Source organism: Nothobranchius furzeri, chromosome 1 (assembly GCF_043380555.1).
Source record: "Nothobranchius furzeri strain GRZ-AD chromosome 1, NfurGRZ-RIMD1, whole genome shotgun sequence".
NCBI classification, from domain to species: Eukaryota; Metazoa; Chordata; class Actinopteri; order Cyprinodontiformes; family Nothobranchiidae; genus Nothobranchius; species Nothobranchius furzeri.
The window spans coordinates 59,854,363-59,882,039 of NC_091741.1; the positions used below are offsets into that span (position 1 = coordinate 59,854,363).

The 27,677-nt window shown below is 42.7% G+C and overlaps 1 protein-coding gene across 2 annotated transcripts; it reads left to right on the top strand.

Moving 5' to 3' along the window:
* The first annotated feature begins 292 nt into the window (after positions 1-292).
* On the top strand, positions 293-27,677 carry LOC107382821 (serine/threonine-protein kinase 38-like). Of its 2 annotated transcripts, none has more exons than XM_015955140.3 (14): positions 293-525; positions 20,361-20,500; positions 20,816-20,867; positions 20,970-21,092; positions 21,216-21,299; positions 21,374-21,497; positions 22,648-22,802; positions 22,895-22,997; positions 23,079-23,140; positions 23,311-23,428; positions 26,637-26,760; positions 27,103-27,198; positions 27,276-27,367; positions 27,480-27,676. In XM_015955140.3, exons 2-14 carry the CDS (start codon positions 20,367-20,369, stop codon positions 27,602-27,604), a joined length of 1,392 nt encoding a protein of 463 aa, XP_015810626.1. In that variant the 5' UTR covers positions 293-525; positions 20,361-20,366; the 3' UTR covers positions 27,605-27,676. The 2 variants fall into 2 exon arrangements, with proteins under 2 accessions (XP_015810626.1, XP_070405575.1); XM_070549474.1 differs by lacking the exon at positions 293-525 and adding an exon at positions 1,906-2,039 and having other exon boundaries at positions 27,480-27,677.

Here is a 27,677-nt window from a genome sequence, read left to right on the forward strand (position 1 = left end):
CAGTGCTTGCTAGCTCAATGAACCTGTCCTGCGTCCCTTGTGAAATGAAGCGGAGCTTCCTATTGGCTGATGCTCCTGTCATTCTGATCAACCCGCTACAGTAATTGGCTCGAGGAAAACATGGCTTTACAACGTTACTTCTAATTGGTTGTTCTTAACGTCAGTTAACGACGTTACGTTGCCAGAAAGTGGTGAGCCCGACGGTCTCAGGAAGCTTCTGTTATTTCGGATTTTTTTGTGATAAAAACGGGAGCGAACGCAGGATTTTGGGGACAGAGTCACTGTGGATGTTGGAATATTCTTGCATTACTTAAGATTGGCTACGGTCAGCGACAAAAGAATTTTGTTATGATTTGGCGTTGATGTTGACCGTTCAGGTCCTTGTTTCTGACTTACTGGTGCCATCAGCTGCCTAAATATTAGGCAAAAACGTGAAAATAGGGTGCGTTATTATTTTTTTAATTATTTTCACCCCATTTTGTGCTGGCGGTTCGCCAATAATTGACACTGGAGCAGGACACGGAGGTAAGTGGGGAAAAAAGGAAAATCTGTGCCTGTTTGTTGTTTTTCAACCTGCCAAATACAGCTAGCTAGTCCCCTATTAGTGAAATATTAGTTCTAATAAATAGAACCGTGTAAGAGAAATGAATGATAAATATGAATCAAATATGACTGATAAATATAGTTTATGCTTCATTCAGGATTTTTTGTCATGTGATGGTTAAGGGAGTGAAGTTATCCACATTGGATTATTACATGTTTATAATGAGTCAAAACATACTTTTATTTTTCTGCTTTTGGAATATATGCTTTCCAAATTATATTTTCTGAAACATACTAATATTATGGCTTTTATTTTGAAAGATTATATTAGAAATGAGAGTTTTTTACATCATTTTCTGTTTTTTTTAAGTGACTTGATGAGAACATTTTACAGTAAGGCTTTTATTATGATTCAGGAAAAATGTACGTTTTTGAATAATTTCAGAGTATGTATTTAATCCATGCTGCTTTTAATTTGATGGAACAAAGTTCTTATCAGAGGTTGATTAGAGATTTTAAACACAATTTTATGTTCATAGGTGGTTGGCAGTGTTCATAAAGTATGAATAAAAATGAGTTAGGGTTGGATCGCACTAATAACATAATCATGACTTAACATCTAGCATATTGAGGATGAGAATCAAATGTGTCAAATAATTAAACTATGTACTACTGAATCAGTAGAAAAAAATGGACGGATCAGCGCAGCTATGAGCTGAGAAGAGCTGCTATGGAAGCAAACAGCATGCATAAAAATGGAATTGGTATTGAAAATAATGTTCTTTTAATATGTGAGCCATTGTGTTTTGCTCTTGATCTGTCATTTTACTTTCCACAAGCCAGTTTAGCCTTTGGTGCTGGAGTTTTGGTGGTTCATTTGAAATCCATAATAAAATACGAGCATGCTTGTAAACAGAATTTGTGACAAAACCATTTTTAGTTTGTTTTATGTGATTGTTTGGAATTTAAACTGTGACTTTTAGTGTTTGAGCTTTGATGTGTGTGTGTGTCAGGGTATCCGCAGGTCCTTAAAAAGTCTTAAAAAGTCTTAGATTTTTTTTAAATTAGCTAGTGGGAGCTTGCGCCATGGGGAAGTGCAAGTTTAATGGTAACAGGATGGCTAATCCCACGTTCACTACGTGGTTAGCACCGGTTCCAGGCAATAGCTGGAAATTATAGCTTAAATTTAATTTTTAAAAATAGCTTAAATTTGGTCAAATTGGCCTTAAAAAGGTCTTAAAAGTCTTAAATTTGTCTCCCTTAAACCTGCAGATAGCCTAGTGTGTGTGCTCGTGCACGCACACAAATAGACGTGCACTCTCCCTGTCATGACTGAGCCCATTCATTCACAACGGAAAGGGTCGTACAGTCCTGTGAGGGTGGAGTGCGTCTGAGTGGAAAGCGGAGACTTTTACACCAAACTGAGGCTTTCAGGAGGAAAGGGGAACTCCTGCTGGAATTTTTTCTCCATACTTGTGTGAATATATTCCAAGTTGGTGAGTGGACACATCTGTATTAAAATATTCTTTGAAGGCTTGTAGAGTATCACATTAATTGTTCTAATCAATTATACCATTGTTGTCATCTTGTAAAATAGGAATAGTTCAATACTTAGAGCTTTGGCAGATCTTTTTCTGCAGCCAGATGCAGAACTGAATGAAGTGTTATGTTGATTTCAGTTCAGATGAGCTGTTTTCAGGCTGCCTGCTTGATAGCCATCATGCTCCTATAATGCCTTCCTTGTAAGTGCCTGAGTGGTGCAGCTTTGTTTGTTTAGCTACTGGGCGGATCTGGTTAACTTTGATCGGGTTAACTTTGAGCCAAATTAAATCCCGTCATGTAGAAATAAAGCTCAGCAGGGTCAGCTGTAATGCAGCAGTTAAAGTGATGGGCTCATTTTCCTCCTTCTGCTTGGATATCAGTTAGTCAGATTACGCTGAACTTTGTGTTTGGAGAACCAGGTTCAGAAGGTTATCAGAACAACAAAGTGGACAATTTGACTCAGATGTTGACTTGAGTTCAGTTTCCTTGAATCTTTAAAAAAACCATTTAAACACATTTAAATAGTTCTGAATTTACCTTCATTCAAAGAGCTAAACCAGGGCTATTCAATTCCAGGCCTTGAAGGCCGGTATCCAGCACGTTTTGGTTTTCACCCTGCTTCAACACACCTGATTTCAATCAGCAGGTGATTAACACGCTTCTGCAGATCCAGATGAGCTGCTGCACAGGTGATTCAACCATCGGATAGAAATGGTAAATCAGTTAAAGAGCAAGTCACCCCCTACCCGATTCTTACTCCACTCCCACTTCCTGTTTGAAAAATGCAACAAAGGCTGTAGCCTAGCAGACAGAGAGGACAGAGCTGCTAATACACACACACAACATTGTGACATCATAATGTACCATCTAACATCATAGTGTACGATGGCAGATTTAAATTCAAATGCAGTGCAGAGTTTTTACCTGACGATGGTGCAACACTGACAGTTACCCCCAAATTCCACTACCTCCGCTCCGGTCCGCCCCCGCCTTCCGCAGCCGCTCGCTTCCGAACTCAATTTTTACTGGTACCCGCTCTACAACGGCTCCGCTCCGGTGCGGAGACCTGAGGTGGGCAAACAAGCATGCGCGGGATTTTCGAGATCTTGCGATACAGTCCGAGCAATAAACGCGGAAGTTAGATCCAAACACCCGTTGTGTGGGAGAAGCATCGGCATGAACTGTTTAATCTGCCCATCATTTGTGTTGACAGATCAGCAGTGTTTGGATCAACAAAGTGTGACTACTTTGATAGTAGAAACTGTATTTATGGCTTACTTTTGTGCATTTAAACTTCAGCCGCCGCTGATAGTTGTTAAAAGTTGTTAAACCTGTGCATATGAAACAAAAAACGCCTTTTGTTTATCGATGTATTGTGAAAAACGGAAGTTGTGCTTGCTCCCTTTCCTGTTGGGCGTTTGTGATTTCTGTCCATTTACTGCGGAGGTGCTCCGGCGTCCGGCAAAAATAGGATCGATTCTATTTTTGCCGGACGCCGGAACAGAGGGCGGCGCACGGCGCCGCACTGCCGGAGCACGGCCACAGTAGTGGAATTGCTCTGATTGACTAGAACGGGACCGATTTTGCTCCGGCGTTCGTGTCGGAGCGGAGCGGAGGTAGTGGAATTTGGGGGTTAGGCAGAATATTAAAATCAGGGTTTCCCTTACATAGCCTTGGCCGTGCACTAAAGTGTCGAATTATTAACTGCACATGTCTACAGCACGATCAGACACTCATTTAGTTCATGAGCAAAAAAAAAAAAAAGTTGATTTGGAGTGACTTGCTCTTTAAGGGTTCATATTTTTACATGTGTCTTAAAGGAATGCAAAAACAGTTATGATTTAAAAAATTTGCTGACTTTCTGCTTTTCAAGCGTGCTTTTATTTTGTTAGGCTTTCCCAGAGATGGCCTTTGCACCCCCCTTTGTGTGCTAAACTTTCGTGTTTGTGCTTCTGCTCATAAAATTAGCAGAATAAGGGCCAAACAGTGGTGACAATGTTCATGGAAATAGGCTTCTCTCATCCTGTCATGATGGGCTACAGTCTTTTAACCCACATGAAAGAATCACACGCGGAGAGAGGCGAGTAAAAATATAAAAGGTTTTATTATAAAGAAAATTAATAAAGAAAAACGCTGATCCAAACTGGGCCGGGAGGGGTGGGGTGTTCCGATTCTAAAACAGAAGATAGCAAAATGAATACTGAGAACCAAGAAAACACTGGAGTAATGGTGGCGGAGTCTTACTGTGTGAAGTGGGATTCTGAGCTGGAAAGGGAGGCAAGTCAGGTCTGAGCTGGAGATGGTCTGGTAGAGAGGAGTAGCAGGCAGTGGAGTAATCCAGGACAGGTGAGAGGTGGAGAGCGGGAGACCAGAGGAGTTGAGCGGCGTTGGGTAATAAATCCACTTCAGACAGCAGGAAGCTGAGGTAAGAATCCAGGGCTGGTACTAGAGCAGACAAGGAGAATAAAAACTGAGCACAGGAGGAAAAACACGAGGCTAGATCCAAACAGGAACGAGGAGAGCTAGAGTACCCAACAAGTTTAATTTTGTAATTTATCTATATCACCCTATGTTAGACATGTGTAAAGCAGAGGTAACACTGCAGATTTAATTGGTTTGATGGTCAGGTGAGGAGTTTTCCTTGTGTGACGGTAAACAGGTTCAGACCTCAACACATAATTAGCTTCTGTTTTTCCAGAGCCCTTTTTTTCCTCCAGAACAGGCAGTTTGGAACAATGATTCAGTGATTTTCTCAGAAATCAGGAAGCGTCTTGCTGTTGTGGGATTGTTGGGACCAAAACGGGAAAAAGGCCTGAGAATAGACGAAACACGGCGCCTATCTCTGGGTTGCAGGGCTGTTTAATGTCATTGTGAGCTAATCAGACCCACACATGCCTGAGGGCTGACTGCCAAAATGTGTCAGGGATATCCACATCCACCCTTGCCCAGTTCCCTCAACAACACTGATGCACTAGGGTTTAGGAGGATTAAACTAAATTCTAGATCTGTTGTTCCTGTGGTCTTTCAGTCAGATTGATTATGCGTGTGGTTCTCTCTGACAGTTTAGATTAATTCCCAAATGGGAAACTTTTTTGTGCTGACTGACCGAGCGTTGTGTCTTTAGATGATCATAATCTGTGCTTTTCTATATTTTTTAGCTTGTTTTGAAAATAGCTATTTGAATCCAAGCCTTTCCAATAGTCCGCACCAAGTGAAGTGATTGTGATGTTATCAGTAAACCTGGAGGTAAACTCTTAACCCCATGTTTTGGGCTCTAGGATTATTTTTCGAGGTTTCTTCTCAATAATCCACAGAATATTTAAACAATCGGGCATACGTGTGCTGCGCCTGTTGTTTACAACTCATGCCTTTGATTATAAGAGCGTGCCTAAACATGGGTAAAACAGGACAAAGCAGGAGCTGCTCATTAAGTTTAGAGTTATTTAAATGTTCAAATATCGTCTCACTTTTGTTATATTGACCAGTCCATCACTCCTCCATCAATGTTCTGGCATCCTTCTTCTCATCGAGACTCTGTTCCACTAGAGCCAGATTTCTAGTTTATTGGCTGATAAACCAGTTATAGCCAATTCACCGTTTAACACCATGGATTTTATGCCAGCTGACAATACAGTTATACAGTGTGCATCCATTCTATCCTGTTTAAATGTTAGCTGCAGGTCTTTAATGAACAATCCATAAACTTTATAGCTGGTTAGGATTAAAGTAATAAACTGGTGATGACTGATGTTTAGCAGAACAGCATCTTAACAGAGGAGAGGAGTTAAGTGCCTGTCTAATAACTGAAGGGTTGTGGGATTGCGTCCCGCTCAGTCAGTCACTGTCGTTGTGTCTTTGAGCAAGACACTTAACCTACCTTTTCAGCTGATGGTGGTCGGAGGCACAGACATCATAAACGTAGACGCCCCGTGGGATGGCAATGCCTATTTGGAGCTGCCGTAGTCACCGCCCGCCATCTTAGAAGAAGAAAAGATCTTTTCTATAGCGCCTCTCAAGATAAAAATCACGAGGTGTTTCACCAAAACAAAAAATGTAAAATATAAAATTTAGAAATTTAGAAAATGATTAAAATATATTTAAAATGAGCAAAAAATAGACAATTGTGATTAAAAAATATAAAGAAAGAGACAGAGTAAATAGGAAAGAGGGAAATCAGTGGAAGGTGGAATAGGTGGGGAGAGCAGAACAAGGAGAGGATGATGAAGGTCACATCAAAACCATCTTGGACAGGTGAGTTTTCAGCTGCTTTTTAAAGGAGTCCACTGAGTCCACTGATCTCAGGCTCAGGGTGAGAGAGTTCCAGAGTCTGGGGGCCACAGCAGCAAATGATCTGTCACCTTTGGTCTTTTGCCTGGTGCGCTGCACAACCAGTAGGCTTTGATCACTGTAAGTAAGTAAGTAAGTAACTTTATTTCTATAGCACCTCTCACAGACAAAAAGGTCACAAAGTGCTTCACAAGTTAAAAGGCAACAACATATAAATACAGTAAAATACAGCCACAATATACAGTGTCAAATAAAACCAATCTGAATGAGACTAAGTTTAAAATGCCTGGAGAAACAAATGGGTTTTAAGATTGCTCTTAAAAACATCAACTGAGTCGATTGAGCGTAAAGACAGAGGTAGCTCATTCCAGAGCCTAGGAGCGACGGCCTGGAATGAGCGATCTCCTCGTGTCCTGAACTGAGTACGTGGGACCATTAAAAGGTTTTGATCCATAGATCTCAGCCTGCGAGAAGGCGTGTAAGGGCAGAGCATGACTCGAACATACAATGGAGCCAGACCATGCAGCGCTCTGAAAGTCAGCACAAGAATTTTAAAATTTATGCGAAATGTGATAGGAAGCCAATGAAGAGCTTTTAAAATGGGGGTAATGTGGGCCCTTCTGTTGTCACGGGTCAGAATTCTAGCTGCACAATTCTGGACTTGTTGTAAGCGGGACAGCTCTTTTTTGTTTAGACAAGAAAATAAACTATTACAGTAGTCTAAACGGGATGATGTAAACGCGTGAATAATCAACTCAAGATCAGCACTGGACCTCAGGGACCTGCTGGGGGTGTAGGGACTGAGAAGATCACCAATGTAAGATGGTGCTTGTCCATGTTAGATGGGTCTCCATTCTGCCCCAGTGCTTTTATTTCTATTGAGGAAGGTGTACCCAACTAAAACACACATTTTATTATGCTTTTTTACAAAATCAGACAAATGGTATTGCATGATAGTTAAAATATAAATAATTACATAAAATAAATAAAAAAAGTTAGAATGTCAAATCTCAATAGGTAGGCTTGAAAAGTCCCATGTGATCTTTTTTCAATAGGCTGTTGCAACCGTTGGCTGTACAAAAAAAAGGGCATATTTGCTCTCTCTGCATTGACTTCAGTTGGGTTTAGAGAGTTAGGAGACCCATCCAATATGGCGGCGACGCTGTTACGCTCTCCAGCGCCCAATGGGTTGTCTACGTATTCATGTCTATGGTCTGAAGGACTGGTGGCACCTGTGTTTGGCAGCCACGCCGAGTAGGACCTGACTGCAGACATCAGCTAGCATGTCACCGGAAAGAACTTTCAAGTGAGAACAAGATGGCGTGTCATTACTTTTACCGGAAGTTGGTCTTTTTTGGCGGCTGCTACATTGTTTTTGTGTTTTTGTTTCAACCATTCTCGGCGGGTTTCAAAAAGGAAAGGTAAGGATGAAATTAACTAATCATCATCATCATCTTTATTTCGGACACAAAAAATAGTCCATAGACAGGATAAAAGAGAAAAATACAAAAACATAAAACACAGTAACACGAAATAAACACAATATTCATACATACAGACAACTCCAGTTTCCACAATTTAGACAAAAACCGAACCGAGCTCTGTTTTATATTGGTCAGGCTGACAATGATACTGTTTTCAGAGACTGATAGTCTGCACATGCATCTGTATATAAGATTACGACGCACTGCAGCAAAACAAGAAATATCAGCATACATAAACATCTGGCTTGCACTAATCGAACGAGGAATCCTCAACAGAAACCTCAATCCATCATTGTATGCTACTTGTAGTTTTTGTAGACAGCTTTTTTCTGTAATTCCGCCATAAATGGGTGGTATACATGGTAGTACATAATGCTTTAAACAATGTTAATTTAACAGGAACGGAGCACATAGAGAATTTTCGTATGAGCGTGTTGACCTGCACATATTGCCGGCAGCACTGCCTATATGTATCCCTATCATCACACAGGTCCGCAGTCAAATAGTGCCCCAAGTATTTAACTTCATCACTTACTGAAAGAATACCATCTGATAAAAGAAAGTCAGGGAAGGGGAGTTTTTTTTATCTTCTCTGCTCTCTGCTCTAATCATAACACTGTTTTTTATTGGATTAAACTTGATGTCAAACTCAAAACCATATAGTGAGTAGGGCTGTCGCGGTTGAGGAATTCCCCCTGCGGTGATTCAGGGTGGCTTAATATTGCGGTGTGCGATATTATTGCAGCCTTTTTTTATTGCAGTACTATCTAAACATAATGTTTACACATTTAAAAAAGGTTAAAAATTGCCGTGCCTTCTTTAATAACACTTTACTGAATGCAGATCAAAGGGCAGTAACAACGCAGATCGCAGTAACGCTTGTTTCTCCGACAGTCGGAGTCCGACTGAACTTAAAAACAACAAAATTCAGGAGAAGGTTAAACTTTTAAATGCAAATTTGGCTGCAGCATCTAACAAATAAGAAACAAGTCCCCATTTTGTTTAGTTGTTTAAAATCAAGCATAAAAAATTACATGTACCGGGCGCGCGCGCGCCGGGGGGCGGGCGCACTATCATTTCACTTTCACACACACGAATGACGGTGATTTATAGCTCGGTCACGTCCTTGTTACCTACAAGGAAAACCAGCATGTTAACTACGGTTTGAGAGAGGATCTGAGAGGGGTGGCAACATTTGCAGCAACACTGAAAACCCTCTCAGATGGAGCGCTCGTTGCACTAACGCACACGTACCTGCGTGCGACTCTGGCGAGCAAAGGGAATCTCTCCCGGTTGTTGCTCCACCATGTCAGGGGGGTTTTCTTTAGGGTGGATGCATTCCTCCTGCAGGTAGCAAGTGAGCTCCAGCTCGGCTCAAACTCTCTTCGGGACGGCTGCAGAAGCAGTGCTTGTCCGGGACTTCAGCAGGTCTCCGAGCATTTATTCATTTATTTTTGCCGCTGGTGGCAGCTCTGTCTCGGCCAAGGACCCTGGCTGCGCAGCAGCTGACGTACTGAAAACCAAAGTGCTCCCAAAGGAGCGAAGTAACGTTTCGTTTTGATACCAGTGCAGCCATCCTTCTCAACATGCATCACTGAGTTGAACCAAGTTCAGTAATCGCGGTGGCGCATGATGCAGCGCGGTGGGTTTCTTCATATCGCGATATTTCATTTTTGCGGTTACCGCGACAGCCCTAATCGTGAGCAAGTTCTTAGCAGTTGTTGCAAGCCAGCACTCTATGGGCTGAAGATTACCAAATCGTCCGCATACATCAGGTGATTCACAGTAGTATTCCCAACATTACAACCAGTCCTACAGCTATTCAGCAACTCGGACAGGTCATCCATATACACGTTAAAAAGGCAAGGAGACAAATGCTACCTTGCCGTACTCCATTACTCACAGAGAAGGCATCAGATACAGTATTCTCCCATTTAACTAGCATGCTCTGATGGGAGTACCAGTATATCCTAATCAGATAGTTTGGGACTTTTCTACAAAGCAGTTTATGGAACAGCTTTTCATGATTAACTCTGTCAAATGCTTTGGAAGCATCAATAAAACATGTAAAAATAGTTGTGTTATGCATATTATACAAATCCAATATTTCTTTCAGTGCTAAAATACACATATCTGTGCCTAACTTAGACTTAAAAGCAAACTGATTGTCAGATGTTATAATAAACTTCTCCAGCCTTAACAGGAGGGCTTTCTCCAGCTCCTTGGACAGAGTACTGGCCAAGGCAATGGGCCGATAGTTATCCTTATTATTAATTTGACCTGTTTTATCCTTAATTACAGGGACTAAAATAACAGATAGCATAGAGTTAGGTAGAATACCATGAACTAGGAATCCTGTAAAGCAAATAGCCAAAAGCGGGTACAATTTCTTGCTTGCTAACTTTAAATGTTCTGCAGAGATATTGTCTGCACCACATGACCCATTTCATTTGAGTTTCATCACAATATCATGAACCTCTTGCGTGGAGATAGTTGCACCCTCATGATCTTCTACATTATCTATCTGTGGGGGATTACATCCAAAGCAGTTGAACAATTCAGAGAAATGTTTAAACCATATCTGATCCATTTGCCCCGTCTATATTTGTTGGCAAGGGTACTTTGCATACATTAATTTTCCTTATTTCCTTCCAGAACTCATTGGGGCACTTATCCTGAAGTTTTCTTGCCCTTGAGTCATTCCTAAGCATGTCTTCATTCCTTTTCACGAATCGCAGAGCCCTTTTTACATTAGTACCAGTACGCTGTTTGTGTTGAAAAATTGGGCCCCATTTAGGTTTACCTGCTTCAGCTCATAGTCTAAAAGCTCTTCTAGCCTCCACATAAAGCTCCTCTACATGTTCATTCCATCCTGGCTTTACTTTCTGCTTCACCTTTTTATAGAGGGGCCTACTTAAAATAAGTAGAGAATTTATAATTTCTTCATAAATGTTATGTCCCCGACATGAGATGGTAAAATGTGAAGGATGGGGATAACATAAAAACTGGACAGTGGATATTAAAAGGGTTTTATTGTTATAAAAAGGTTCTAAAAACGAGCAAAACAGACGACGAGCATTATAAAGATAATACAACACACACAAACTCAAAAAAGGTTAACGTTAAAAGACGAATGATCAACTATTAAAACACCTGGTTAAAACTTATAAGTTTTACCAAACGAAGGTGTTTAAAAACGAAGTCAATCATATTTCTACAAACGAAGTTAACCTTTAAAGCAAACTCATCAAAACGGAGGCAAGAACAAACAAACAAACAAACAAACAAACAAACAAACAAACAAACAAACAAACAAACCAAATCATGGAGAACAGCAGAACCCCTGCACTGCTGTCTCCCAGACTGCTGAAGGCACAGCCTTTTTATCCTAGGTGTGGCTCATCAGGAGGATTCAGTTCAGCTGTGCTCCTCAGCAGCCTGGAAGGGAGGAGGAGGAGGGGCGGTGTCCAGTCAATCACCAGAGCTGGGTGATCCTGGCTGCTTTTTCCCTCTTCAGGCTGGCAGCCATGACAATAAAGAATACAAATATCTAGACCACGTTGTGCTTTTTTACAATTTACATCACGGCAAGTGATAACCTCTTTTGGCAACTTAATTTTGCTTAGCAAGCCATCAGTCCTACTACAATACCGATCTAGGTCCGGTCTGGTTAAATAATCCCAATTCAATTTCTCTCCCTGCAGTACATTATCCGTGGACACAAGGGTTGGTATATTACCCACATTGATCTTGATGCTAAATGGAATATGATCCGATATAGCAAGATCAGCCTTTATACTAATATTTTCCAAAGACTCATGTGCATCTTTAGAACAGATACAGTGGTCCAGCCAGGATGTTGTTTGCCAAGCTTCACTAATATAAGTGTAGCTATCCACAGGTAACAGTACTTCACTGGAGGGAATCAGACCATTTTCTGCACAGAACTGCTTCAGTTATTGACCAAAAGTAGAATTGTTGTTTGACACATCTGCATTCATATCACCTACAATAAACAGACAGGTATGAGGGTTGTCCTGGATGTAAGATGTAATATAAGCCAACTTACTCAAATATTCATCTTCATTGTGTGGGCATTCGTAGGGTGCATAAATGTTCAGTATGAGAAATTCCTTATCCTCACATTTAAATTCAAGACCTATAGCCCAATCTACCCCCAGCCTGATTACTTTGATCAGCTGGTCAAACTTTTTATGCCACAGCTACTCCTCCAGGTATTCTCCCTCTCAGTAACTTAGAGTTATAGTCAGTAGTGGACTCCCCCACTCCATAAAAGTCTTTATGCAAACAATTTAATTTGTCTAAATCTTGCTTGGATAAAAAAAAGTCTCTTGGATACATAAAATATCACACATGTCCAGACGCTTGTCCAGTGTGGAACGGCGTAGCTTGTCCATGTCCGTATGTCCCACCCTCAATCCACGTACACTATAAGATCCTACATTGATAGTCATTTATTTGGGGTGTGTTTGCCCACTGCTTTTACCCTCACTAGGTTGATCTCCTGCTTTACTGTGCGAGACAACAGGAGTGACGCGCTGCGTCTCCAAGTCACCCCCACCGTTGGGGAGTTTTTGTTTTATTCTGTTTACGAGGCTCAAAAAAGCATGGACATAGATCTCCACTGGCCAGAGCTGTGGATCATACATATCAGACACTTCATCGCATTCTGCACTAACCTGGAACGAGCTACATCTGTTATTGCTGGAAGTAATTTTCCTACATGTCACCTGTTTTCCCAGCTTCTCCGACAGGTAGGTAGACAGAGTGATTGCTTCCAGCTCATGGGAGAATCGAGTGGCGAAAACACTCACCAGCTTTGTCTAATAACTGGGATGTTGACCACAGCTCCCGTTCCTAGGATCCCAGTTTTCTTGTGTTGCTCCCTTTTCCGGGGTTCTTTATTAGGACGGGCGTTCTGGCCTCCCCCATTGTGTTGCTCCGATGAGTTCACGGCCCCCAGACACTTTTGAGTGGCTTTTCTTTTCACCACGGTGGTCCAAGCCGGGGATTGTGACAGCCCATCCTCTTGGTTACAGTTTTGGCTGAACTGCCTTCTGTGCAGAAACATCTATAGCTCCTGTCTGCTCAGACGGGTCCTGGGCGTCTTCTAAAGCTGTCAGTCTAGAGTTCATAGTCGCTGCTGTGGCAGCAAGATTTTCACTCGTAGATCCCTGGGCTTCCACAGCCTTCCTCAGGTTCCCAACCTCCCTGCTCAGCTGCTCCATCCGGCTGAGTAGAGCTGACGTGTCCATATTGCCAAATCCCACAGGTGGTAAATAATCCAGGTAGTGCGAGACAAACCTTGGTATATTTTCACCACACTCATTAAGCACCTTAAGGCAGTCTTTGATGTTGTTGACACCCTTTTGCGGGCCTTTATGTGTAACATAGCGTATAGAGGACCGGCACGTTTCAAACAGCAGGCGTCTTGATTCTTCGATCCACTCTGAGGAGAAATTGTTTGAAATCAACAAAACAACTTCATCCTGCAAGAGTCCTCATTTTGATGACCATAAAGTTAAGGAGTTCATCCTCTATTTTTACTCTCCCATCTGCTGTTTTACATATGAAGATCTCAGATCCACCTGCTCCACCACGTACTGCCACACCTGAAGCCATCTTTGCAAACTAATGTTTGTAAACGTTCTTAGTTCTTAAATGTAGGCACTATAGCATTTAAAGCTTTACCAGAGAATTATTGCAAAGTCACCGTGTTTCATAGCTAATTGTATCAATATTAACACGCAGTCTTAAAACTAATGCAGGGAGTTCACAAGCTAACACAAAAGCTACATCAATAAAGCAATCAGCAATTGTAGCTTAGCTTTAACTTAGCTATTTGATTTTTCTGGTCTCTCTGTTTGTTAATACAGTTAAAGTAACAATATTAACTTTATATATAATTGAGATATGATATAAAGACCGCGATTTCTAAAACTGACTTGACTGAAATGTCATTAATACCCTTTTTTTAAATTAAAAAGCTTAGATTTTCAGAAATTTGTAAGTGGTTTCAATCACTAGGCTGAAGTTAACTTCCGATCAGGGAAATGGCTAAAGGGCTAATACACCCAATTTTTCTCTACTCTGACCATTTTTAATCTGCTCTAGCTCAAAAACTACAACACATACACTCTTCAAACCTGTTCTAGATTATTCTAGGCTCGTAGCGAAATACATAAAACACAGTTTGTGATTTGTTAAACCTTTTTCTAATTTGTGAAACTTCAAAAAGACAGATATATGCATTTTTTTAAGTATCTGGTCCACACTGGAACTGGTCGTGTGCACCCAAAAATTTATTTTTTTTCTGGACAAGCTTAGCTTTCAATATCTCTAAATATTTTTAAGTTATTGTGTTTAAATGACTGAAAAAAAGTACGTAATAACAAAAACTAAGAAAGGAATTGATTTTGCTTCAGAAATATATGAATAGAAAATGTAACTGTCCATGAACAAACATTACAACCCGGTATGGCTTTTTGAGTATGTGCGGCTTTCGAAAACATTTGACAGTGTATGAATTAATCCTTGTGTGCATGTTTTTCAGGTGACAATAAAAGTGTTGGAAAAATGGGAAGGGATGAATCGATATGCAGCTGAGAAAGCCATGCTTCAGTGAATTAATTTCTACCCAAAATAAAATGGTTGTACTCACCACAGATAAACCCATCAGATAATGAGATCAATGAGTTCCTTGACAGGATAACACTTCCTAAATTATCAGACAGCCAAGTTACAGTCCTGGACTCGCCACTAACATCAGCGGAGCTCCAGGAAGCCCTTAAATCCATGACTAATAGGAAAGCTCCAGGTCCAGATGGGTTCCCAGTAGAATTCTACAAAGAATTCTGGATCATTCTGGCTCCAACATTTTTCAGAATGGTGAGGGAAATCGAAGAGAGCGGCAGATTACAGCCGAACATGAATTCAGCCAATATTAGTCTCTTGTTAAAACCAGGCAAAGACCCAGCATTTCCAACCAGCTATCGCCCAATTTCTCTTATTAATGTTGATCTCAAAATAATTTGTAAAGCCCTGGCCAAAAGATTAGAGAAGGTAACCCCCTTCATAATACACCCTGACCAAACTGGTTTCATTAAAGGTAGACAGTCATCCACAAACTCACGTAGATTACTTAATTTGATAGATTTCTCTTACAGTAGAAACATAGAAACTAGTATATTATCTCTAGATGCAGAAAAAGCTTTTGATAGAGTTAACTGGAAGTTCTTATTTGCAACTTTACATAAGTTTGGCTTTGGGAACTTCTTCATAAACTGGCTACAAACATTATACAGTTCACCAATAGCACGTGTCAGGACGAACGACCAAATATCAGCTAGCTTCTGTCTTCAGAGGGGGACCAGGCAGGGATACCCACTCTCCCCCTCACTATTTGCTATCTTTATCGAACCACTAGCAGCAGCAATTAGGCAAACAACAGACATTAAAGGGATAAAGTGTGAGAAAATAGAACATAAGATCAGTCTTTATGCAGATGATGTTTTACTCTTTCTCCAGAATTCTCAATCCTCTCTCTCCCAAGCAATAGAACTGATAAACTCTTTTTCAAGAGTTTCAGATTACTCTATAAACTGGTTAAAATCCACAGTTCTACCAATTAATTTCTCATTTGTCAATTTGCTTAATACACAATTGGAGTCAGGGAATATCACATACCTGGGAATTAATATCTCTCCCAAGTTAGCAGATCTAACCAAACTAAACTACATGCCACTTTTAAGGAAAGTGGAAGATGATCTTGCAAGATGGAAATCCTTACCAATATCACTCATGGGGAGAGTTGCTACAATTAAAATGATGGTCTTACCCAGAATGGGGAGAGTTGCTACAATTAAAATGATGGTCTTACCCAGAATAAATTACTTATTCTCGATGATCCCAAACAAGCCACCAGCTGACTGGTTTAAATCTCTGGACTCCTCAATTACTAAATTCCTTTGGCAGGATAAACCTCCACGAATTAGCTTAAAAACGCTTCAGAAGACCAAAGACAGAGGAGGACTGGATTTACCCTACTTTTATTATTATTTCTTAGCCAACAGGCTGCAATATATACCAAGATGGTTGCAAAATAACCCATTAGATGAGTCCTGGTTAGATATAGAACAGACACTTTGCAATACGATAGAGCTTTCAGACTTACCATTTATTAGCTCAAGCATAAGAAAACATGAAAGCTTTAAAAGTATTAGTATCAGCACTTCTCTGACAGCATGGTGGGAGTATCTTAAAATGACAGAGTCTTCACTAGTACCATGCAGACGCACACCTATCTGGAACAATCCTGACATTTTGCAAAACAACAAAATGATGAACCTTCCGGACTGGAAAAATAAAGGAATCCTATACCTGGAACACATATATGAAGGATTGGACTTCATCCCATTTAATCAAATAGTCTTCCAATTTGGAATGGATAAGAATAGCTTTTTAGAATATCACCAAATTAAATCTGTAGTCAAACAAAAATTTAAGCTCAATAAAATAGAATTACAAACACCACCAAGGGTATTAGACTTTTATAATCTCAAACCCCCCAAACTACTGTCTAAAGTATATAAGACACTGTCCAAAATAGACGATAAAATTGCAATTCCTATTGAAAAATGGGAGGTGGATCTATCAGTTAGCTTTGACCAGGGCTTCTGGTCCCAAACTTGTTTAAAAACTTTTAAAATGATCAGACACCCCAATTTACAATTAATTCAGTACAAAATTCTACACAGAGTACACTATACAGGTCATCGGATGTTCAAGATGGGGTTTGTGTCGTCTGACACCTGTACACACTGCACAAACAACATTCCTGACAATTACATTCATGCACTGTGGTCCTGCCCACCTGTCCAGGAATTTTGGGGTAGAGTATGTGAGGATCTGTCAAAATGTCTGAAATGTCATATCCCAACTTCCCCCTCTCTTTGTTTACTGGGACAGCTGCACGATGTCCCGATTGCAACATCTTTGGTTCACGTGGTTCTGACTGCCATGTGCATCGCTAAGAAAACTATCCTCTTGAATTGGAAAAATAGAGAAACTCTCTGCATTAACCAGTATAGAAATCTTTTGTTAGATCATATTGCACTTGATATAGCCTCTGCTTCCACTTCAGATGAATCTCTCTGGGCTCCTTTGATCGGTTCCATCACATAGCGAGGGTGGGGGGCCATTGATGTTGTCCTGCGGGATGGTGTGGGTGGGGGGGTGTGGGGTCTGAGTTTGGAGTATCCGGATGTTCCCTGGAGGTGGGTTCACTGGGGGTGTCTGGGACTGGGGGGCTGTTGCCCCCCTCTGGAGGTGCTTGGGTTGCCTCGGGGGGTGGACTGCTGGCGGTTGTGAGTGGGGCCCCTTGGGGATCTTGGCGGCGGCCATGGGTCACTGCCTGGTGGCTGCAATACCCCTGGACGGGTCTGGGTGGGGGCCTGGGGGCTCGGGGTTTGGGGGTGGCCGGCCCCGTGTGGGGATCTGGGCGGGGCCTTGGAGGTCGGGTCCTGACTTGTATGCTGCCGGGAACAAGGCAGGAACACGCAGCAGTGCCTGGCCCGGGTTCGGGGGCATCAGGTAGACCTTGGCTCCTCTGCCGTTCCATCACAGGGGAGGGGGAGGTCCAGGACGGGGAGGACCAAACCTTACCTGGATGTCCCATGTCTTATATATTCTGGAAGTTGTGCAAATGCAGGGGTGGGCATAGATATTCTGCTGGGATGGGGCTGGGTTGGTGCCCTCGGACTCCGTGAGGCTCTGTAATACTGCTGCTTTGGGCCCTGGCAGGATGGGCTGGGGTCTCCATGCCCTGGGTGGCAGTTTGACAACAGAGGTGCCTATTGGGGCCAGTAGGGGAGCTGGCTCCCTGGAGGGCTAAGCCCAACCAGCCATTCCTCCCCATCCCCGCATATTTCTCTCCTCCTGCTCCCTCACATCATCACACAAACATACACATAGGACCTTGGGGGGTGGGCAAGTCAGGGAGTGCGGGTATGGACCCCATTTCCGCATTCCTGTGGCAACCTGCCCCCCAATTTTATTTGCACCTTATACACTTCCACTGACGACATTCCACACAAACACACACTTAGGGCCTTGGGAGTGAGCACATTCAACGGCATTTGGCAGGGGGATATTTCAGCCTCCTCCCGAGTGCCGGTGCCCACTTCCAATTTTAAACCGCACTTAGACACTGATGGCTGAGGGTGTAAGTGGGGTGGTGCGGTGGCATCAGCTGGCATATGCCGGATGATGCCCGCACTGCCCACTCACCACAGCCATGGAATACACCTCATGATCACACAACACTATATTGGAGCAGGTGGAGGGAGACTAGGGGTCTTAGCCACCTCTGTTGTTGCTAGGCTTCCTGGGGCTGGAGGCTAGGAGGGAGATCTGGCCGTCTGGTTGGGGTCTGGGGTGGTGGGTTGCTGTGCTCAGCGTTGGGCGGGGGAGCCTGCTCATCAGCACCCCAGCAGAAAGGGTCAAACTCTGGTTACCGGTGATGGTTGTACCCCATGTGCAGCAGTACCGGGACCAGAGTGAATAGGGTGTGTATGGGGAGCATGAGTGAGTGTCCGGCATGCATTTTTGTAAGTCTTGGGTTGTGTGTGCATGTGTGAGCATGAGGGAGGGAGTGTGTGACTGTGTTTGTGTATGACTGTATATGTCAGGTGGGGCCTTTGGGTCCTCCCCTCTCCTGGAACTTCTCTTGATGATATAGATCTTTGTCCCCCCTCCCCCTGCCACACCTGGTGTGGGGGCTTGTGCCATGGTCTGCCTGAGTGTTCGTGGCAACCGGGTCTGGGGGTTTAAGATTTTGGCATCTGCCTGATAGATCCCGGTGGCTGCCTGGTTGGGTCTGGGTCCCTGGGCTCTGCTGGGTCCCCGGCGGGGGTGGTCACCCCTGGGTCCCGGGTCGCTGGGTCCCGGGCTCGGCCGGCTAGGGGGTGGGAGGCTGCGGGCGGGCCTGTGGGCTTGCCGCTGATATCTCCAGGGACTCTGCCGGCTGCTGGTTGTGGCCCCCCGGGGCGATCCTCTGTGCCTCTCGAGGGGGGCGGGGGCCTTTCTGGTTGCAGTCTCCTTGGGGTTCCTGCATTCTGGGGCAATGCCTGGATCTCTGGGACTTGGAGCTCCCCCCGTCTCCTGCGCATCTTTGGGGGGCGGATCTGTGGTCCCTCACACTCTCTGTTGGACGCTCCTATAGAGAAACCTTACATAAACAAGCGTGTGTACACACACAGGTGCTCACATGGTGCTCTCAAAAGTATGGGCTTGGGCATGTTCAACACATGTCTTAAGACTATGGTGGGCACTTAATGCATTGTGATTTATTATCGTGATTCTTCAGTTAAGCAATGTTGATTATATATATATATATATAGTTTTTTTTTGTTTGTTTTTTTCATCAAGTTGACACAGTGATAGGTAGATCTTGTTGTATTCTTGTTGTGTCCCTTTTTTGTGTCCTTTTGTTTTTTTTTTGTCTTTTTCTGCAGGTCTAGAAGCAGACTCTTGTTCATTGTTTATTTTTGTGGAACCCCCCCCCCCCCCCTCCTCTCTCTCCACCTTTTCTCTTCCTTTCTCTTTCACCTCTGTCTCCGTGTCTGGTCGGAATTACAAAGCATTCAACAACAATAACAATAAAGTTTTAAGTATCAGGCGTGACATTAAAAGCAAACGCTTTGATGCTCCACCTGAGAATAAATCTGTAAGGCTTGTCACCAGCATTCAGACATCAATTCTGTTTGCTTCACAGCCAGACAGGACACGGTAAAAAAATAAATAAATAAATAAAATAAAATGGTTGAGAAATGAAGTGTTTCTTTTGTTTTATTGTCTTTCACTCAAAATAATACAGAAATACTAACTAGCTAAATAGTTATCTACTGTAGTAGTTAAATTATGTTGCAGTGAGCTGCTGTGATACACATATAGGACAGTGTTATGGATATTTTGGAACAAAGTTTTGTTGCTGGTGAGAGAGGAGTGTTGCTGAAATGTTCTTCACTACATTGTAGCTCATCCTCACCAGTATGTGAATGGGTAAAGCTCCTTGGGGGGTTGTCGAACCCCCCAGAAAGTGCAATTTACCATAATTCTGTTCTTTTCAATAAATTGTTGCACGTTTTATGTATTATTGAAAAGATCCCAAAAAATGAAAAGGTGTATTTTTCTACTTTATTTTGTGTTCCTTTAGTGCTTTCATCTAGTTGATTTTGGCCCTTGTGATAAAACGTTTGGACACCCCTGCCTTACATGAACTTTATTGTCAGTAAAAGTTTAGAAACATATGAAATGCTAATAATTTATCCTCAGTAACCACGGAAACATGTGACTGAAGGTTCTAAAACGAACATTTGTGTAACGGTCCAAACGTTTTAATCCTTGGCTGTGTCAGCACCTGAGTATGCGTGTGGACTGGTGCATCATGAGATTTCTCTCTCTTCCTCTCATGTCGTCTCCCAGGATAGTATGGCCATGACGGGAGGGACGGCAGCTGCCCTTCCCATGAGCAACCACACCCGGGAGAGGGTGACCGTGGCCAAGCTGACGCTGGAAAACTTCTACAGCACTCTGCTCACGCAGCACGAGGAGCGGGAGACGAGGTAAACCCACCCCGGTCTTCCTGGCATTCCCATCTTTTTCCTCATGCCGTATCTGTTCAACAACAACAAAAAAACCTGAGGTGGATTTCATCCTTATTAAATGTAGCTGTTGTTTAAAGCTTCAGGTTTCACTGCTTAGACAGTTTATCCAAGGTGTGAACTAAACAAAGAGCTGTGACTTCTGCTCTCCTGTTACCTGATCTGTCGACCAGGTAACAGGCCTCAGTGCTTCCTGTAGGAGACACCTGAGTCGCTGTTTACTCCCTGCTACCTCCACCTTTGTATTGGTAATATTTTTCTTTTATTTATTTCCAGGCAGAAGAAACTTGAGAAGGCCATGGATGAGGAGGGTTTACCAGATGAGGAGGTGCATTATTTATTGTTTGTTTACTAGTTGTAGGGATATTTTTAACCTTTCTTTTTATTTGAAAGCTTGTCACATAACGCAGCTTCTTTCTGTCTGTTGCAGAAAGTGATGCGGCGCTCACAGCACGCTCGAAAGGAGACAGAGTTCCTGCGACTGAAGAGGACAAGGCTCGGTCTGGATGACTTTGAGTCTCTTAAAGTTATTGGGCGAGGTGCTTTTGGAGAAGTGCGTTACATTTTTATAAAAATAAGTAAATAAAAAAAGCAAAAAAAAAAACCTGTTGAATGTACAAAATTACAGTGAAATGAATTAGAAAACCTTGTGTGTTTGAATTGTTGCATCCTAAAGGTTCGTCTGGTTCAGAAAAAGGACACGGGTCACATTTATGCCATGAAGATTTTGAGGAAGGCGGACATGCTGGAGAAAGAGCAGGTAATGTGTTCAAAGTGAGGAAAAGACAGTGGCCGTTGGTGCCGTTAACGATCTGAGGGTTCCTGCTCCTGCAGGTGGCTCACATCAGAGCAGAGAGGGACATCCTGGTGGAGGCGGACAGCGCCTGGGTGGTCAAGATGTTCTACAGCTTCCAGGACAAGAGGAACCTCTACCTCATCATGGAGTTCCTGCCAGGAGGTTTGCACCAAGGCTCAGAGGCATCACTGACACATTTAAGACTCAGACCCTGTCCTGGGATGTATGGAGAGCCAATTTATCACATAATAGTTAAGCAGGATCTTCTAAGCAGTTATCTATAGTTCAGGTATTCTAGAGATCTCAATGTCATTAATACATTATACCTTCTAAAATGTCATTAAGATAGTCCAACATGTTTAGGATTTAAATAGATATTTTAGATAGAATAATGAACAGCATCCATCCATCCACTTTCGGCCATTTATCCGGGTTCAGGTCGCGGGGGCAGCAGCCAGGCAGGGAGGTCCAGACTTCCCTCTCCCCAGCCACTTGGACCAGCTCCTCCGGGGGAATCCTATGGCGTTCCCTGGCCAGCCGTGAAACATAGTGTATCATACTAACAACAGTATTTACAATATATACAGAATATTATTGTGAAAATTATTTGATGGCATGTTCAGTATGGAACAGGTGAAATTAAAATTATGACACAAAAACATCTGAAATGGAATCAGATTTCCATACTTTTCATTCAAATAAAATAAAATAAAGCACATAATTGGAAAAAGTGGTATCTTTTGTCCTAAAATGTGTCATTTAGGCACTAATGTAAGGGAAAAAGCCCTACGGGATATCTGAAATGAGTTTACTTTCATTTGAATGTTTAAATACTGCATCCAGTCTAGCTAATAAATGTTAAATTAAAGGTTTTAGAATCTCAGAATAATTCATATCTAAACCTGCCTGAATGCTTGTTCTTTAAAATTATAAATGATAAATGACCCACACTTGTATAGCGCCTCTCAGAGTAAGGACTCCAAAGCGCTTTACACTACAGTGTATCATTCATCCATTCACACACACATTCACACACTGATGGTGATGAGCTACGATGTAGCCACAGCTGCTCTGGGGCGCACTGACAGAACCTGGTTTAACCCTCCCACTGTCCTAATGGGTGACCCTGCCAGGAAAGTTAACCATTGAGCAGGATTGATGGTTTATCCCTTGAGATCCACGTGGCAGGTGGGGTGGTGCTCACTCCTCAGCCCTGTGAGGTGAGGTGACAGTGGGAGGGTTAAGAACTAACGATGAGAAGTGAAGGGCACTAAAGCCACCTCTGGTTCTGACCTCTGACCCTTGTTGCCAGGCGACATGATGACACTACTGATGAAGAAGGACACGCTCTCCGAAGAGGCCACACAGTTCTACATCGCAGAGACCGTCCTGGCCATCGACTCCATCCACCAGCTGGGCTTCATCCACAGAGACATCAAACCTGACAACCTGCTGCTGGACTCCAGGGTCAGAACCAACTCAGGACACCACACACACCCTGATGGAGTGAATCATGTGCTTCATGACATACCATTTTAAATACGTTTTTTTTCTCACAGGGTCACGTGAAACTGTCAGATTTTGGTCTGTGTACAGGACTGAAGAAGGCTCATCGCACTGAGTTCTATAGAAACCTGACACACAACCCGCCCAGCGATTTCTGTGAGTCCTAAAGTCGAGCTGATGTGTCGCCAAATTCAAATGAAAACACGTGAAGTTTCACGTAATGTTTGTTTCATTCAGCTTTTCAGAATATGAATTCCAAGAGGAAAGCTGAGACTTGGAAAAAGAACCGAAGACAGTTGGTATGAAAATACACGTACAGACACACATTCAGGCAAATTAGGGACGTAAATGTGGAGCTTACAACTTCCTGCTTCCAGTGAGGATTTCTTGATGTCGTTTCCTGCTTCAACCATGATTTTCATGTGACCTGCATTAGGATTTATCTGTTAACGTTCTGGTTGACCTGCAGGCTTATTCCACTGTGGGGACACCAGATTACATCGCTCCAGAGGTGTTCATGCAGACCGGCTACAACAAGCTGTGTGACTGGTGGTCTCTGGGTGTCATCATGTATGAAATGCTTATAGGTAGGAACACACTTTTATTGGTTAAAGCTGAAACAGTTCAAATCGCTCAGTCATAAAAGTCTGTATGTGAAAGCTCCAAATATAGAGCCTGGCCACCAGCCATTGAAATAACCCAGTCGTGGGCCTAAATCTGCGGTTGTCTTTCAAACTCTCTCTGCACACAAGCAGAGGAAAGCAGCAGGACCAACCAGAGCAGCGAACAACGTGGCGTATCTGTCTCTATGGAAGGCAGTCCGCCCTACGCTGTCAAAGAAGAAGCAAATAAGAATAAGAATAAGAACAACTTTATTTATCCCGAGGGAAATTCTTGTGTCATGTACATGCTCAAAGCAGTTGGAGAGACAAAGGAACAGGTGAAATAGAAATATGATATACAACATATTCATTAAAAAAAAAGATATACAGTAGTACCATGTAGGATAGTGCATAACAAACAATCGCATATCTCAATAATTAAATACATGACTGCATCCTTGTGAATAAGTAATTAAGCCGTCGGTGCAGGCGATTCACAAAAGTGATTAAAGTATTGTGTAAAAGAATATGGGTTTGTAGCAGCATATGATATGATGGGGGGGTAAAAACATATTTACAATCAGAACTCTTGGGTAATATTGCACAGTCTGGGAGGGAACAGAATAACCAAGGTAATAGTATTTGGAGAATCCCCTACAGCGTGAGGAAGAGTTAAACAGTCCTATTGCCACCGGTACGAAGGATTTCCCAAGTGGTGCTCGCTGCAGAACCACAAAGGCGGAGCTGCACCAGAAGGTGGAGCTGCACCAGAGTCAGCCCCGCCCATTCCAGAATCAGCCCCGCCCATCCTATCGGAGTCAGTCCAATTCCTTCCAGTTGTCAGACTTGATAGCATTCTGGAAACAAAGAGGGTGTTATAGCTAAAAAATGCAAGATTGAGGAGGGAGTTGAGAAGTTAATTGAACAGTTTTTGTAAAGGTTCCATATAATTAAAAATCTAACTTTTGGAACTTTTAATCATGTTATATTGTCATTTCCTCATAAGAAACACGCCAAAGCCATTTTTGGCCTCATTCATGCATTTTCTTCCCATCTCAGCTTCAATTTGGTCTCCTCCCCCAAAGTGGGTCTGGTCTTGGTTCTCAAATCTGGATATTCTGTGAATTTTCTGACAATTTATTTCTGAAATGACTTCTACTGAGACACCGCCAGAAAAATCATACATCCCATCTACAAAGACACACCAAATAACATAATAAAATGTAACGCCACCTGATTTTTATCAGATGTGGTGGTGTAGTGGTAATGGTGTCAGGTTGACATGCAGTTTTGCGCAGGTTCGCCTCCCAGCAGTGGAAATATTCTATAATCTCTTTTCCTCATTTCTAGCTACACTTGCCAGTACTATGTTTACAACAATTTATTGGTATGCCGTTTAACATATAATGACTAATGTGTTTTTTTTATTTATTCATTCGTTTATTTAGCCAGTGTGAGTCCATCTGTGAGCAGAGTTTCAACTAAAATGCTGTTTAGGAACGACCAAATTCAAAGAACTTGTAGAGACATAAATATTTTGCTATAAATGAACATTACAACTAAAATATGAACAAATTAAATGTTTCAGCTGGCTGAATAGATTGTTGCCGACCCCACCGAGAATCGAACCAGCATCAGCTGAGGGGAAAGCAAAACGTTAGTCAGACGATCTTGCCACTGGACTACCAGAACCCACAGGAAGGGTACATGCTGTTGTACAGGACTTTTGTTAGAGCGGCTGTGGGCAGATATTCGCTACGAGAAACCTTTTTATTTCGGGATATATTCAGACTTTGTCATGTAGCAAGTTATATTTATCTTGTTTAATTGGAGCACAGAACATAGCATTAACGACTGTAAACTAGTAACAGCCGTAATTCATGTGGGTCAGGTCAGTTTGCGATAAAGTTGAAAACAAAAACGGAAGTCAGTGGGCTAGGCTGAGTTTGCGTGAATGGGCGGGGTTGACTCTGGTGCAGCTCCACCTTATGGTGCAGCTCCGCCTTTGTAGTTCTGCAGCGAGCACCCTCTCGGATTTCCTGTGGCGGTCAGTTCTGCATTTCGGGGCAATGAGTCTTCTGCTGCGTGTGCTTTGGTGGTCCATCATGTGGGCGTGCATGGGGTGGGAGGGGTTGTTCATGATAGAGAGAAGCTTTTTTAGCATTCTCCTCTCAGACACCTCCTCCAGGTTCTCCAGTCTAACACCCAGGACAGACCCAGCCCTTCTAATCAGCTTGTTCAGCCGGTTGGCATCAGCTATCTTCACCCCACTGCCCCAGCACACAGCTGCAAAGAACACAACGCTCTCCAACACCGAGTGATAGAACATGGTCAGCATTTTCCTACCAACATTGAAGGACCCGAGCCGCCTCAGTAGGAAAAGCCGACTCTGCCCTTTTTTGAAGATGGCATTGGTGTTCTTAGTCCAGTCCAGTTTACAGTCCAAGTGTACACCCAGGTACCGGTAGTCCTCAACGATCTCAACGTCAGCCCCTCCGCATCCGGTTTTGAAATTAAGAACTTCAGTACCTCTGTCTCAAAGAAAAGCCCAAGTCTAAAGCCTACTGCACACTGGAAGCATCAGCGGCAGAACATCATTGCTTCAACTAGAATCCATTGTAGTCTTATGAGGAGCCTGGGGACCATGTGTGCTCTGGAGTGCAGCGATTGTCGTGAGTAAACCTTTCTGCTGCCCTTCTGCACCACTGATGCTTCCAGTGTGCAGTAGGAGTCAGTCGTCCAAAGTTGATGCTAAAGCCATTTCAAACAAGCGCTGTTCCTGAGCTGATGCCATTTTTGTAGTCTTTTTTTCCATCGCAGCTCTGGTGCAAAGCCCGTCCAACAAACGTAGAGCACTGTGATTGGTAAGACACAAAACTGTTCCGTCCAGTGTTAGACCTGCAGAGCAAAATCTTTCTTTGACTACCAAATATACTTACTTAGAGCCGTTGTTGTATTTTCTACGGTCAGCTGGTTGTTATGAGGTCTATGTTTATAAATAGTGATAAAAATGTATATATGTCATAATTATTTTGATTATGTACTAAGTATAGATGTTAAAGTTGAGTGGGGAAGAAATGATTTTCCTCCAGTAAAAATAAACAACAAAATGACAGATTTTCCCTTTGGGCTGAAGATACCTTAAAGGCGTGGTGTCTAAGCTACATATTGAGATTTGTTTTGTGTTTTCTAGGTTATCCTCCCTTCTGTTCCGAGACGCCACAGGAGACGTACAGAAAAGTTATGAACTGGAAGGAAACTCTTGTCTTCCCACCTGAAGTTCCCATCTCAGAGAAAGCCAAAGACCTTATTTTAAGGTTCTACCTAGACTTGTAGCTCATCAAACATTCAGATTGGATCCCTTTTCTGTTGATTTTTTCAGTTGTTTTGGAAAGATACAAAAATGTGCCGTAAAATGTGTGTTTGCTTTAGTGTAAGATGTCTGTAGAGAATACTGTACAGGATTACTTATAATGATCCAACTACAGGCTAGGGCCGTTAGGCTTGTTAGCTGTGGGCTAGTTAGGCTTGCTGCCTAGCTTTGAATCAAATCTAGATGCTGCTGAAAAACATATTTGGTTTCGCTAATGGCTTGAATCTGGTCATTCTCAACATGATCTGACCGTTTTTCATTTTAACGTTCCGCTCTTGTTTTTAAGGTATTGCACCGATGCGGAGAACCGAGTTGGAGCTGCGAGTGTGGAGGAGATCAAGAGCCATGCTTTCTTTGAGTCGGTGGATTGGGAGCACATCAGGTACAAAAGAACAGTCTAGGAGAAGTCAGGAGGTTTATTAGAACCAAATTTTCAACAAGTCTCATCTCTATGCACAGGGAGCGGCCAGCAGCCATTTCTATTGAAATCAAAAGTATCGACGACACGTCAAACTTTGACGACTTCCCTGAATCAGACATCCTTCAGCCTGGTGTGTCATTGTTTAGTTACGTTTTTGTTCCTTTGTTGATGTGGTACGTACTCTTAAAATATTCCTAATTTATTTCTTTTATGCGTGTGTCTGTCTGCGCGTGTGTGAACAGCCAACTCGACGGAACCCGACTTTAAATCGAAAGACTGGGTCTTCCTGAACTACACGTACAAACGCTTCGAGGGTCTGACTCAGCGAGGCACCATCCCCACGTACATGAAGGCAGGAAAGGCCTGACACCCTCGCCTGGGTGGGGTGGGGGGGGGTTGATTACAGACATTTTATGGAGACAGGGTCGGGCCGCTAAGCC

Coding starts and splice junctions, on each gene's coding strand:
- LOC107382821 (XM_015955140.3), top strand. CDS start 20,367: ATGGCCATGACGGGAGGGACGGCAGCTGCCCTTCCCATGAGCAACCAC. Junction 20,501..20,815: donor CACGAGGAGCGGGAGACGAG/GTAAACCCACCC, acceptor ATTTATTTCCAG/GCAGAAGAAACTTGAGAAGG. Junction 27,368..27,479: donor ATCAGACATCCTTCAGCCTG/GTGTGTCATTGT, acceptor GTGTGTGAACAG/CCAACTCGACGGAACCCGAC.